The sequence below is a fragment of the Bos indicus x Bos taurus genome, chromosome 25 (assembly GCF_003369695.1).
Source record: "Bos indicus x Bos taurus breed Angus x Brahman F1 hybrid chromosome 25, Bos_hybrid_MaternalHap_v2.0, whole genome shotgun sequence".
Lineage (NCBI taxonomy): Eukaryota > Metazoa > Chordata > Mammalia > Artiodactyla > Bovidae > Bos > Bos indicus x Bos taurus.
The window spans coordinates 26,041,855-26,055,453 of NC_040100.1; the positions used below are offsets into that span (position 1 = coordinate 26,041,855).

A 13,599-nucleotide genomic window follows, 5' to 3' on the forward strand; every position below is an offset into this window, starting at 1 on the left:
CATACAGTATTTGTCATTTTGTATCTGGTTTCTTTGACTTACCATGTTTTGAAGGTTCATTCCATGTTGTAGCATGTGTCAGAATTTCCTTCCTTTTTATTGCTGAATCACATTTCATTGTATGGATGTGGGTGTGTGTGCGCGTGCGCTAAGTCGTTTCAGTCCTGATCAAGTCTTTGCGACCCTGTGGACTGTAGCCCATCAGGCTCTTCTGTCCATGGGATTCTTCAGGCAAAAATACTGGAATGGGTTGCCATGCTCTCTTCCAGGGGATCTTAATGACCCAAGGATCAAACCTGCGTCTCTTATATCTTCTGCGTTGGCAGGGGGCTTCTTTATCACATTTTATTCATGCACTCTTCTGTCAGTGGACACTTGAGTTGCTCCTATCTTTTAGCTCTTGTAACCAGTGCTTCTATCAGCATTGATTTACAAGTATCTGAGTCCCTGCTTTTAATTATTTTGTGTGTGAGCCAGTGAATTTGCTGTGTCTTACGTTAATTCTATGTTTAACTTGTAGAGGAACTGGTAAACTGTGCTCTAGGATTTCAGTTTCTCCATATCCTCGCTAACATGTATTGTTTTCTGTCTTACTGATAGTGACATCCTAATGGGTGTGGAATGGTATCTTTTCATGTGCTTATTGACCATTTGTATATCTCCTTTGTCTGTTTGAATCTTTTGCTCATTTTTGAATTGGGTTGTTTTATTGTTGTTGGAAATTTAGGAGCTCTCTAAATATTCTGGATTTTAATCCCTTTATCAGATACATTGATTTGCAAATATTTTTTCCTATTTTGTGTATTTTTCACTCTTGAATGAAGATCTCTTTTGATGCACAAAAGTTTTTAGTTTTATGTAGCCCAGTTTATCTTTTTTCTTTTGTTTTCTTCTAAGAGTTTTAAATGAAGTCTTAGCTTTTATGTTTAGGTCTTTGATCCATTTGACATTTTTTTTTGCATGTTAGTATCAGGTAACACTCCAGCTTCATTCTTTTGTAAGCAGGTATCCAGCTTTCCTAGCACCATTTGTTAAAAGGAGAAGCTGCGTCTTTTATATGCTGGATTTTTTACAGTGCTGTTGTGGTCAGTTACTTTGCAAACATTTTAGTAATTTATTTTGATTATTCTTTTATGCTGTTTACTTACACTTGACAATTTAAATTCTTCCTTGTTTGTATTGAACTCTGTGTCTTTCTGGTCAGAGAAGAGAAAATCGCAATCATGCGGGAGAAGCACACAGCTTTGATGAAGCCCATCGTATTTGCTTTGGAGCACGTTAGGAGCATCACAGCGGCCCCTGCAGAAACACCTCATGAAAAGTGGTTTCAGGATAACTATGGTGATGCCATTGAAAATGCTCTAGAAAAGCTGAAAACACCGTCAAACCCTGCAAAGCCTGGAAGCAGCTGGATTCCATTTAAAGAGGTATAGAAAAATCTCAAGAATGCTACTGAAATGGGAAATTCCGTGAGATAAACTTAAGTAAGGGGTCTCTTTTTACTTAGAACACAGAGAGAAGACTTTCTAAACCCATGGAATACAGCCAGTGTTCAGTTGCTATAAAGAATATAGAGAAAGGTATTTTCTTCATTTTTGAGAATTTGAGGTTAAGTGGTCCTAGGGTGGCAAACTGCATCTACTGAGGGTTCCCACCAAGGAAGAATATTCTATAAGGTGTTAGGGAAGGGGCTTGACTGCCTGCTGTATTCTTCTCATAAAAGATTAACAAATTTAATCTTGTACCTATGTAGTTTTTCTTAGTGGAGGGGTATTCAGTATTTCTAACAGACAAAATATTCACATATAAATAACAGCATCAATTTTTATAAGTAATTTTTTGACAGCAGTTCTGCATAGGCTGAAGAATGATTAGTATGTTTAAATATTTGAGAATCCTTATCTTTCATGATTTGATCCACTTAATTCTGTATTTGGTTTGCATCTGTTTTAGCAATAGCACCATTAGTTGGGGGATCCTATTTATTACTTTATATCTTTTTCTTATCCCTTCTTTCTCTGTCCCATTCCTATAATTGATCTTAACTGATTCCCTTACTTTAGTAATGAAAAAACTGTTAAAAGCTAGACAGTGTAGAGACAAAGTACACCTGACTTTAAGGAGAAAATGTGAACAAGAGGAAATGCTACATTCAGAGGAAATGCCTTAGGAGCTCAAGACAAGAGCACTAACATGAAGGATGAAGTTTATTTGTGTGACTTAGCCAAAACTTATTTTTCTCATGTTCCAGCAGTAATTTCTTGCTTTGCGTTCTTCTCAGTAAATCAACCAGGAAACCCAGAGGAGATAGGAAGGATACTTTTTTTTATTTGGCCACAGTGCTTGGCTTGTGGGATCTCAGCTCCCCAATCAGGGGTCCTGCGTGTGCCCCCTGCAGTGGAGTCTTAACCTTTGGACCTCCCAGGAAGTCCCACTTTTAAAAAATTGATATATAGTTGATTTACAATGTTGTATTAACTTCAACTGTATAGCAAAGTGACTTTTTTAATATATATTTATTTTTCATATTCTTTTCTATTGTGGTTTATCATAGGTTATTGAGTATAATTCCCTGTGCTATACAGTAGTTCCTTGTTTATCCATCCTGTATATGCTAGTTTGCATCTGCTAATACTGATCTTTCCCTCTCCTGCACTCCTCCCATAGGGAATATTTTTTTAAAAAACCCTCTGTGTGTGTGTGTGAGATAAGTCATAAAGAAAAATTTTTGAAGTACTGTGTCCCTCCATAATTATATCTTCCTCTCCACAACCACTGCTCTGAATTTTGAATTAATCCTTTTTAAAGAAAATAGTTTTTATTGATACATTTCTAAATGGTATAGTTTAGCCTCTCCTGTTTTTGAATTTCATATAAATGAGATTATATTTTATGTGTATTGTATGTGTTTTACCACTTCCATAAATGATTCGTCAGCATTAGGTTTTTGCTTTTGTTTTTTTAAAATAATTCATCCATATTTTGTATACAGCTGAACATGAATAGATTATTGAACAGTACCACAGTTTATCTTTTGTCCCGTCAGTGAATACTTGAGGTGTTTCCAGTTACCTTTTTCCTTTTATGGACAAATGTTGCTAAGGATTGATTAAAATGTTTCACGTGAAAGCAGAGCCCAGAGTTCATTAATTCTGGTGTAGATTATTGAGTTAGCTAAGTAGGGATACAGCTATACATGATTCTCTCTCTGTGAGTTATTAGAAAGATTGTGTGTTTTCTGCATACTTCAAATAGTCTGAGCTCTAAATTATTACTAAATTTTCAGATGGCTTTTTTTGTGTGTGTGATTTTTTTTTTAAATTTTTTAACTTTACAATATTGTATTGGTTTTGCCATATATCAACATGAATCTGCCACAGGTATACATGTGTTCGCCATCCTGAACCCTCCCTCCTCCTTCCCTGTACCATCCCTCTGAGTTGTCCCAGTGCACCAGCCCCAAGCATCCAGTATCGTTCATCGAACCTGGACTGGTGACTCATTTCATATATGATATTCATGTTTCAGTGCCATTCTCCCAAATCATCCCACCGTCTCCCTCTCCCACAGAGTCCACAAGACTGTTCTATACATCAGTGTCTCTTTTGCTGTCTCGTATACAGGGTAAAATGTTACCATCTTTCTAAATTCCATATATATGACTTAGTATACTGTATTGGTGTTTTTCTTTCTGGCTTACTTCACTCTGTATAATAGGCTCCAGTTTCATCCACCTCATTAGAACTGATTCAAAGGTATTCTTTTTAATGGCTGAGTAATACTCCATTGTGTATATGTACCACAGCTTTCTTATCCATTCATCTGCTGATGGACATCTAGGTTGCTTCCATGTCCTGGCTATTATAAACAGTGCTGCAATGAACATTGGGGTACACGTGTCTCTTTCAATTCTAGTTTCCTCAGTGTGTATGCCCAGCAGTGGGATTGCTGGGTCATAAGGCAGTTCTATTTCCAGCTTTTTAAGGAATCTCCACACTGTTCTCCATAGTGGCTGTACTAGTTTGCATTCCCACCAACAGTGTAAGAGGGTTCCCTTTTCTCCACACCCTCTCCAGCATTTATTGCTTGTAGACTTTTGGATCGCAGCCATTCTGACTGGCATGAAATGGTACCTCATAGTGGTTTTGATTTGCATTTCTCTGATAATGAGTGATGTTGAACATCTTTTCATGTGTTTGTTAGCCCAGATGGCTTTCTTAAAGGTGTGTGCCACCTTTAAGTTACCTGCCAGTAACTTGCTATATCTTTTGTTCTTTTGCTAGGACTGAATTGATCTGTTTGGGTGTTGATTGGACATAGCTTAACACTGGGGAATTAGTTCGCTACAAGCCTTGAATTTTGTGATCACAGCAGTTATTGTTTTTCCATCTGCTATGATTTCATTGCTTATTTGGGAGAGGTCTGAACAAAGTAGAAATCACCGAGAGCATATTAGCACATCAGTGTTTCCCTTCCCAGGAAGGCCCAAATATGTAACAGCAAATTAAATGAACTAGACAAGAGGTGTTTGTATTTTAAATTTATCTTTAAGCCAGATTAAATGTAAAGTAAGTGTGGTAATGATTATGTAAACTTTTCCTACCTTAAATATAGATAATGCTGAGTTTGCAACAGAGAGCACAGAAACGTGCAAGTTACATCTTGCGTCTTGAAGAAATCAGCCCATGGCTGGCTGCCATGACTAACACTGAAATTGCTCTTCCCGGAGAAGTCTCAGCCAGAGATACCGTCACAATCCACAGTGTTGGTGGAACCATCACAATCTTACCTACTAAAACCAAGCCAAAGAAACTTCTCTTTCTAGGATCAGATGGGAAGAGCTATCCTTATCTTTTCAAAGGTGGGATTTAAAAGAGCATTAATCTGATTATTAATGTTTTAATGCTGTGTGTGTTGTTTAGGTGAATTTCTGTATGTCATGAATAGCCTGGAGTATCATGTATTTTGATGGAAGTTGTTGGAAGCTGTGTAGTGTGATTTTCTGTTGTTTCCTCTGTTCTTGCTTATTTATGCAAGCTGAGCAACTGAGATACAGCTAATAATGCTGTATCTAATACCTTGTGACTGAATAGAATGTTCTTTAATACTGTCATTATGCCCTTTTGACTGTCAGTTCTTGACTGCTATTGCTAATTGAGAGGGACACGAAAAAGTGGTATATTTCCAGTCCCATTCCATTGTACTTCACCCTATTTGGTTATCTGTCCTAACTAATTTTGTTTCCACAGGATTGGAGGATTTACATCTGGATGAGAGAATAATGCAATTTCTGTCTATTGTAAATACCATGTTTGCAACAATCAATCGCCAGGAAACACCTCGTTTCCATGCTCGCCACTATTCTGTAACACCACTGGGAACTCGCTCAGGCCTAATCCAGTGGGTGGATGGAGCCACGCCCTTATTTGGTCTTTACAAACGATGGCAACAACGGGAAGCCGCCTTGCAAGCACAAAAGGTTGATTCCAATTAAAATACGTACTTTTATTTGAATGTTGATAAACAAGTATATGTATTAGTTTGTTCTCTGTTACGTGTGAAATATGTCTAGGCTTACTGCCCTTGAGCATTTTTTCAACTTTATGAGAGTTAAAGAAGGAATAAACATAATTTTAAATTTGGAGTTAATCACTATGGCATCCTGTTTTGTACCTGTGAAATTTATACTTTGATTTAGAACAGTTTTTTAGAATTCATTTTAGCTGAGTATCTGAGTGCTTAGTATGTGAAAGAAATAGTTCTAAGTACTTCATATAAAAAAGGTAAATTTTTAAACAGTCACAACTTTAAGTTCCAACATCTAGACAAATAAAATGATTCTAAGTAGGATAGGTATGGGAAGGAGCAAGAGTTTGAACAAAGGAGACCGTAGAACAATTACTGAAGGGTAGATCTCTGGAATTAGGAAAGGGACATCTAAATTTTTGTCTAACATGTTCCTGAATATGTGTTGTTAATTTTGTATTATGATTAAATCATATTGGTGAAGAATGAAATATGTGCATAAATGAATGATAAATTTTTTAAACAGAATTATATGTTATAAAGAAAAGTGGAACTTGGATGTTGAGCTTGAATTGAACCTCAAGAAAATATAACAGTAAACCAAGTTTTCAATAAAGTGATAATACCTAATTAAGAAAAAGATAACGTAGATTGCAGTCCAGAAGAACTGGCTATTTGATGTGTGAGATTTACCTAGCTAGGTGGAGAATGCTGCTGAAAAACCAATTTTTAAAATACTACTTTATAGTCAAGGTAATGTTTATCCTTATTTAAGCAAAGTTAATCTTGTCTTAAAATTTTTTCAAAGGCCCAAGATTCCTACCAAACTCCTCAGAATCCTGGAATCGTACCCCGTCCTAGTGAACTTTATTATAGTAAAATTGGTCCTGCTTTGAAAGCAGTTGGGCTTAGTCTGGATGTGTCCCGCCGGGATTGGCCTCTTCATGTGATGAAGGCAGTGTTAGAAGAGTTAATGGAGGCCACGCCCCCAAATCTCCTTGCTAAAGAGCTTTGGTCATCATGTACCACCCCTGATGAGTGGTGGAGAGTCACACAGGTATGTGTTTTGTTTTGGGCTTGGTCATCAGTATTATTCTTTGCCTGCGTCGTGTCTTGTCTTGTTCACCCTCTTCCTGCTGCCCCTCTAGAATTGGTAGTTTGAGACCTGCATTTGAATCTTATATTACATTTATTTTTATGAGGCATGGCCATGACTGTATGAAGGCAGAATGAAGGGGATTATGGATGAAATGAAAAGTGGAATAAAAACTTTAGAAAGGGAAAAACTAGAGAGACTGAAGAATAGTTGTTTTTTTAAGTCATGCATTCTGTTGATGATTAAGTAGAACAACAAGGACCTCAGTGTTGTATGCTGCTGCTCACTATAGTCTGTGATCACATGCAGCATCCCTGAAGAGTGCCAGCTATTTATTCAGAAATAAGGGAGTAGGACTGTGGAGGCTTGTAAATTTTAGAGGATAAAGACCGTGTTGGAAGGAAATTTGCTAATAATGCCTAACTTGCTCCCCCCACCCCCTCTTCTTTAGTCTTATGCCAGATCTACTGCAGTCATGTCTATGGTCGGATACATAATTGGCCTTGGAGATAGACATCTGGATAATGTTCTCATAGATATGACGACTGGAGAGGTTGTTCACATAGATTACAATGTTTGCTTTGAAAAAGGTAAAATTAAAGTGGACTTTTTATATAAGGGTCGAATATATTTTGGTGAAAGGACAAAAATATAATGATTTGTCTTTTCAAGGTAAAAGCCTTAGAGTTCCTGAGAAAGTACCTTTTCGAATGACACAGAACATTGAAACAGCACTGGGTGTAACTGGAGTAGAAGGTGTTTTTAGGCTTTCATGTGAGCAGGTATGTGGTTTTCTCTTATACCTCTTAGTGTACCTGTTACATTAACAAGTCCTTTGGAATGAAAAACTACATTTTAATGAGGAAGCTTGTGGCAAAACTTAATTAAAAGTTTTCTGAAAACAGGTTCTACACATTATGCGGCGTGGCAGAGAGACTCTGCTGACGCTGCTGGAGGCCTTTGTATATGACCCCCTGGTGGACTGGACAGCTGGGGGCGAGGCTGGGTTTGCTGGTGCGGTCTATGGTGGAGGGGGCCAGCAGGCTGAGAGCAAGCAGAGCAAGAGAGAGATGGAACGAGAGATTACTCGCAGCCTTTTTTCTTCGAGAGTAGCTGAAATTAAGGTGAGGCCAGTAATAAGAAGTCATTGTCCCTTTTTTGTTAATAGTTAACAAGACCAGGGAATTCCTTGGTGGTCCAGTGGTTAGGACCTGGTGCTTTCACTGCCAGGGCCTGGGTTCCAGCCCTCCTCAGGGAGCTAAGATCCTGCAAGCTGTGTAATGCCACCAAAAAAAGAAAAAGGTTAACAGGTCCATAAAAAAAAAGACTGTCATGTATAATATTGAAATGGTCACAAAGTATGGCAGTTTGCTGTGATCGTTTGCTAAGAAATGCTCACATGAAAAGACACAGTCACACTCCCACGTGGGAGGTGGGTTAATGATTTGAAAAATATACCTTTTTTAGTAGACTGAATGTGTTTGCCAGTGACTATTTTAAGTGTTCTTTAACTGGATTGTCTCCTTGGTTTTGATTGGATAGTCTTCTCCTCCATGGTAGCCAGTGGTGCTGATCTTGCTTTATGTGGCATGGTGGTAACTGCATGTTATTGTGTATTGTGGAATTGAGTCTTCATTTATGGCCATGTGAATTGATTGCATTAGTTATCTTTATAAAAATGAGGGTGATCCACACTGGCTTTGTTGAGATTTAAGTATAATAGCATGTGCAGAACATCCTTCTAACATGATCCTTTTGGCATACATCCTCATACCTCACAGTCAGCCTTATAAGAATCTTCCTAATTATGTCTTTTTACAGGTGAACTGGTTTAAAAACAGAGATGAGATGCTGGTTGTACTTCCCAAGCTGGACAGCAGCTTAGATGAATACCTGAGCTTGCAAGAGCAACTAACAGATGTGGAGAAACTGCAGGGCAAACTGCTGGAAGAAATTGAGTTTCTAGAAGGAGCTGAAGGAGTGGATCATCCTTCTCATACTCTGCAACACAGGTTTAAAACAAGTGTTGAACTCTTAATTTATCTTTATTCCATTAAGGAGAACTTTTTATTTGTGTGAACATTATCAACTTGAATTAGAATTGTTGCAGCAACTCACATGAATAATCAAAGCTCTCGCAAGAACTGCAGTTTTGAAGTATTAATAGAATTCATTTAAATTTTCAGCTTCATTGTATTTAGACATTTGAGTTACTGTGGGAGATGGTGGACATAGTGGTTAGAACCGTGAACTTGGATTCAGAAAACCTGGGATTTTGGTTTTTTCCTCTGCAGTTTATGTCTGAATCCTTATTCATTTGTATGATGGGTTTTGTCCACATGGCCAAGTTTTTCTGAGCTTTGATCTAAGTGAGTGAACCTCACATAGAGTGGGTGCCTGGCTCAGTGAAGGGTGGTTAAATGTGCAAGTGCCAGACACTGCAGGAGATGCTGAGATTACAGAGATCTTTTGATCTCAGTCTTCCACACTTCAAATAACTCTGGTAAATGTGGTAGAATTTTGTTTAAAATGTTGCGAGTATAGTTAGGGGACTATAGCCTCAGGAAAAACACCAGAGGAGAAAAGGACATTTGAGTGGTGTCCTCAAGATTAAAAAGGAGCTTACCAGGCAGTCCAAGTATGAGCAAAATGTACTTTTAGAGTGATGAAAATTCCCAGCAGTCAATTAAAATTTTTTCCTTCCATTAGGTATTCTGAACACACTCAACTACAGACTCAGCAGAGAGCTGTTCAGGAAGCAATCCAGGTGAAGCTGAATGAATTTGAACAGTGGATAACACACTATCAGGCTGCGTTCAGTAATTTGGAAGCGACACAGCTGGCCAGTTTGCTTCAGGAGATAAGCACACAGATGGACCTTGGTATGTTAGATGTACATGTGAGCATGTGAGTTTTGTTGTTATGTGTTTTTGTGTGGAGTTCTGGTTTGTACTCCTTTCAATGACTGCTGATTTGAAACGGCTTCACTGTAATGGATAATTATCTTTTACCAAAAGGTCCTCCCAGCTACGTGCCGGCAACAGCCTTTCTGCAGAATGCTGGCCAGGCCCACTTGATTAGCCAGTGTGAGCAGCTAGAAGGGGAGGTTGGTGCCCTCCTGCAGCAGAGGCGCTCGGTGCTGCGAGGCTGTCTGGAGCAGCTGCATCACTACGCAACTGTTGCTCTGCAGTATCCAAAGGCCATATTTCAGAAACATCGAATTGAGCAGTGGAAGACCTGGATGGAAGAGCTCATCTGTAATACCACAGTAGAACGCTGTCAGGAACTTTACAGGAAGTAAGTTGATCACTCTCGATTTTCTTTACTTCTCATTGGGACTGGAAGCAAAGTTGTGTTCATATTTTCAATTGCATAGTATTTCCTTTTCTGAAAGAAATGATTGATAGATGGAATTTGAATGGAGTCACTTTCTTGTGGTTTTAAGAGGGTTTAAACTCCTGTTTTGGAGAAGGCAATGGCACCTCACTCCAGTACTCTTGCCTGGAAAATCCCATGGACGGAGGAGCCTGGTAGGCTGCAGTCCATGGAGTCGCTAAGAGACATGACTGAGCGACTTCACTTTCACTTTTCACTTTCATGCATTGGAGAAGGAAATGGCAACCCACTCTAGTGTTCTTGCCTGGAGAATCCCAGGGACGGGGGAGCCTGGTGGGCTGCTGTCTATGGGGTCGCACAGAGTTGGACATGACTGAAGAGACTTAGCAGCAGCAGCAAACTCTTGTTTTCCTTTATAAGACAGTGTTTTCTGTAATTAGTTAAAATGTATCTCACTCTTAGATAAAATGTATCTAAGAGTGATGTGATCAGGTAAAGAGAGCTGAATTCACACTGTTTCTGTTACTCAAATCATTTTTAGAAGTTACTTTTGCTCTTGAAACCTTCTCTGTAAATGGAAATAATGATTTCTGCTCTGTATCAAATACAGTAGTCCATCTTGTCTTTTTTAGTATTTTGTAAGGTGTGAACTTTCTTTTCAAGCACCTCTTTCTCTTTTTTAAAGATATGAAATGCAGTATGCGCCCCAGCCACCCCCAACAGTGTGTCAGTTCATCACGGCCACTGAGATGACCCTGCAGCGGTACGCAGCCGACATCAACAGCCGACTTATCAGACAGGTGGAACGCTTGAAACAGGAAGCTGTCACTGTACCGGTTTGTGAAGATCAGTTGAAAGAAATTGAACGTTGTATCAAAGTTTTCCTTCACGAGAATGGAGAGGAAGGATCTTTGAGTCTAGCAAGTGTTATTATTTCTGCCCTTTGTACTCTCACAAGGTGAGTCAGCTGACATATCATTGAGACTGTTTCGTTGTCCTGCAAACATTAGTGCTTATTGAGAGTTCATGTGTTTTTTGTTTAATCCCAAAATTAAGGTATCCTTGTACTTTCTGTTAGTCTTGCCCAGTGTAAGACTGCTTTATTTTTTTTTTCTCCCAGATTTTGAGGTATCCTATTTGTGTGGGTTCCACTAAGTCAGTTTCACTGTACAAATATTTATCTCATTCAGGCGTAACCTAATGATGGAAGGTGCAGCGTCGAGTGCTGGAGAGCAGCTGGTTGATCTGACTTCTCGGGATGGAGCCTGGTTCTTGGAGGAACTCTGCAGTATGAGCGGAAATGTCACATGTCTGGTTCAGTTACTGAAGCAGTGTCATTTAGTGCCACAAGACTTAGACATTCCTAACCCCATGGAAGCATCTGAGGCCGTTCATTTGGCTAATGGTGTATACACCTCACTTCAGGTGAGCACTTCTAAATTAGCTTAAATTTTGTAAGTTTGTTTTAAATGTTGAGCGTTGTATTTTTCATCTCTGGTTCTGAAAAGCAGTTTGACTTCCTCAACCTTTAATGTTGCTTTATCTAAACTCAGGAAGCATTAAAATAGGTTTCTTACATATTTACAGGAATTAAATTCAAATTTCCGGCAAATCATATTTCCAGAAGCACTGAGATGTTTAATGAAAGGAGAATACACGTTAGAAAATATGCTTCATGAGCTGGACAGTCTTATTGAGCAGACAACTGATGGTGTTCCTCTGCAGACTCTAGTTGAATCTCTTCAAGCCTATTTAAGAAATGCAGCTATGGGACTTGAGGAAGAAACACATGCTCATTACATCGATGTTGCCAGGCAAGTGAATGCTAAGCTGTGCTGTTTTCTTGTGAAAGAGTTGGGAAGCCAGATACATTTTAAGTTTTATCTATCTTGGGCCATGCTGGGTCTTCATTGCTGCTCAGGCTTTCTCTAGTTGTGGGAGCAGGGGCTGTTGTGCAGCTGCAGTGGCTCCAGCTTTTCATTGCGGTGGCTTCCCTTGCTGTGGCTCCTGGGCTCTAGGGCACATGGGCTTCCGTAGTCGTGGCTTGTAGGCTCAGCAGTTGCAGTTCCTGGGCTCTGGAGCACAGGCTCAATAGTTGTGGTACACGGGCGTAGTTGCTCCAAGGCGTGTGGAATCTTCACAGATCAGGCATGCAACCCGTATCTCCTTTATTAGCAGGTGGATTCCTTATCACTGAGCCACTAGGGAAGCCTCAGTAGTATCTTTTTAAAAAAACTTTCATTTGGGGGAATTCCTTGGTGATGCAGTGGTTAGGATTCTGCACTTGGAAAGGGTGCAGTTTCAGTCCCTGGTAGATTCTGCAAGCCGTATGGCATGGCTGAAACAAACAAAATCAAAACAACATTTCCCGTCCCCACCCCCCCCAAAGCAAAAAAACCCCTTTTATTTGGAAATAATTACAGATTCATAGGAAGTTGTATTTTTAAAAAAAAAAAACATTGCTCAGGGATGTCTTATGTAGCCTTCATCCCTCCTTCATTGTAGCATCTTGCATACCTGTGGTACAGTAGCAACACCATGAAGTTGACTTTGGTACAGTCCACAGAGATTACTCAGGTTTTACCAGTTACATGTGTGCGCGCGCGCGCGCGTGTGTGTGTGTGGTTTTATTACATACACATACGTATTCTTTAAGGGCTGTAGTTTTTACCATACTTGTGCTCACACACAAAGTGGAATGTGGTATTTTTTAAGCCAGCACTTGGAATTCAATGGGAGCATCTGAGCCAGTTTAGTTTGCTAATGGAGTATACATGTCACTTCAAGTGAACACTTGTTAGCTTAAGTTTTATAAGTTTGTTTTAGGTATTGAACTTTGTATTTCTCAACTCTTAAATCTAGGAAAACAGTTTGACTTTGAAACATGTAGAGCTTGAACAGTTTCTTCAGCCATGCAGTGTACCTAAAGCTAAACCCTAAGCCCCTTTGTGCCTTGTGATTCAGGACCCCTTTCTTTGGCATTCTGTCCAGTTACTGTCAGAAAATATAATTGAGAGAGTAGCAATGAATTGACCCAATACTTCCTCCCATGGGAAAATTACAAGATATAAGAAAGCAGAGAGAACAGTATAATGAACTCCCATTTTACCACCTTCAGTAATTATCTACACTGTGATTAATCCTGCCTCCCTCATCCCCCGCTTTTTTTTTTGCTTCTGGTTAATCTTGTTTAAATTGTACTTCTCTGGTTACTTTGAATCAAATACCTTTTCATTCTTAAACTGCAAGGCGGATTCATTTTGATATTTGGCAAAACTAATACAATTATGTAAAGTTTAAAAATAAAATAAAATTAGAAAAAAAAAAAAAACTGCAGGAGAAATGTATATCTAAAATGTAGACTTACTTTCTTAAGAGGCCCTTATTTCATAAGAAAGGGTAACAACTCCTTGATGTTTTCTTTTATCCTGCATTCAAATTTTTCCTATTTTCTCATGTTTCTTTTAGTTTTATCATAAAATTTAAAAAACAACTGTAATTAGTATAGCATAAACATTTGCCAGCTAAATAATGAGATTATTTGTGCAGGAGCTTTATCATAAAGTTCCTAGCATTATTTTAAAAGTTAGATGCTAAGTCTGTACACTTTTCTTTGTCACAAAAGTTCAGCCCTTACTTTC

The 13,599-nt window shown here is 38.8% G+C and overlaps 1 protein-coding gene across 3 annotated transcripts in view; it reads left to right on the forward strand.

Moving 5' to 3' along the window:
• SMG1 (SMG1, nonsense mediated mRNA decay associated PI3K related kinase) overlaps positions 1 to 13,599 on the forward strand; it is a 99,342-nt gene that overhangs the window by 68,474 nt on the left and 17,269 nt on the right. For all 3 annotated transcript variants that reach the window (XM_027527242.1, XM_027527243.1, XM_027527244.1), the window contains 13 exons: positions 1,205 to 1,427; positions 4,615 to 4,861; positions 5,250 to 5,479; positions 6,335 to 6,583; positions 7,074 to 7,212; positions 7,295 to 7,404; positions 7,528 to 7,746; positions 8,444 to 8,634; positions 9,332 to 9,504; positions 9,640 to 9,919; positions 10,644 to 10,916; positions 11,149 to 11,383; positions 11,546 to 11,772. In XM_027527242.1, coding sequence (XP_027383043.1) covers positions 1,205 to 1,427; positions 4,615 to 4,861; positions 5,250 to 5,479; positions 6,335 to 6,583; positions 7,074 to 7,212; positions 7,295 to 7,404; positions 7,528 to 7,746; positions 8,444 to 8,634; positions 9,332 to 9,504; positions 9,640 to 9,919; positions 10,644 to 10,916; positions 11,149 to 11,383; positions 11,546 to 11,772 — 2,796 coding nt within the window. The remainder of the gene's footprint in view (positions 1 to 1,204; positions 1,428 to 4,614; positions 4,862 to 5,249; positions 5,480 to 6,334; positions 6,584 to 7,073; positions 7,213 to 7,294; positions 7,405 to 7,527; positions 7,747 to 8,443; positions 8,635 to 9,331; positions 9,505 to 9,639; positions 9,920 to 10,643; positions 10,917 to 11,148; positions 11,384 to 11,545; positions 11,773 to 13,599) is intronic.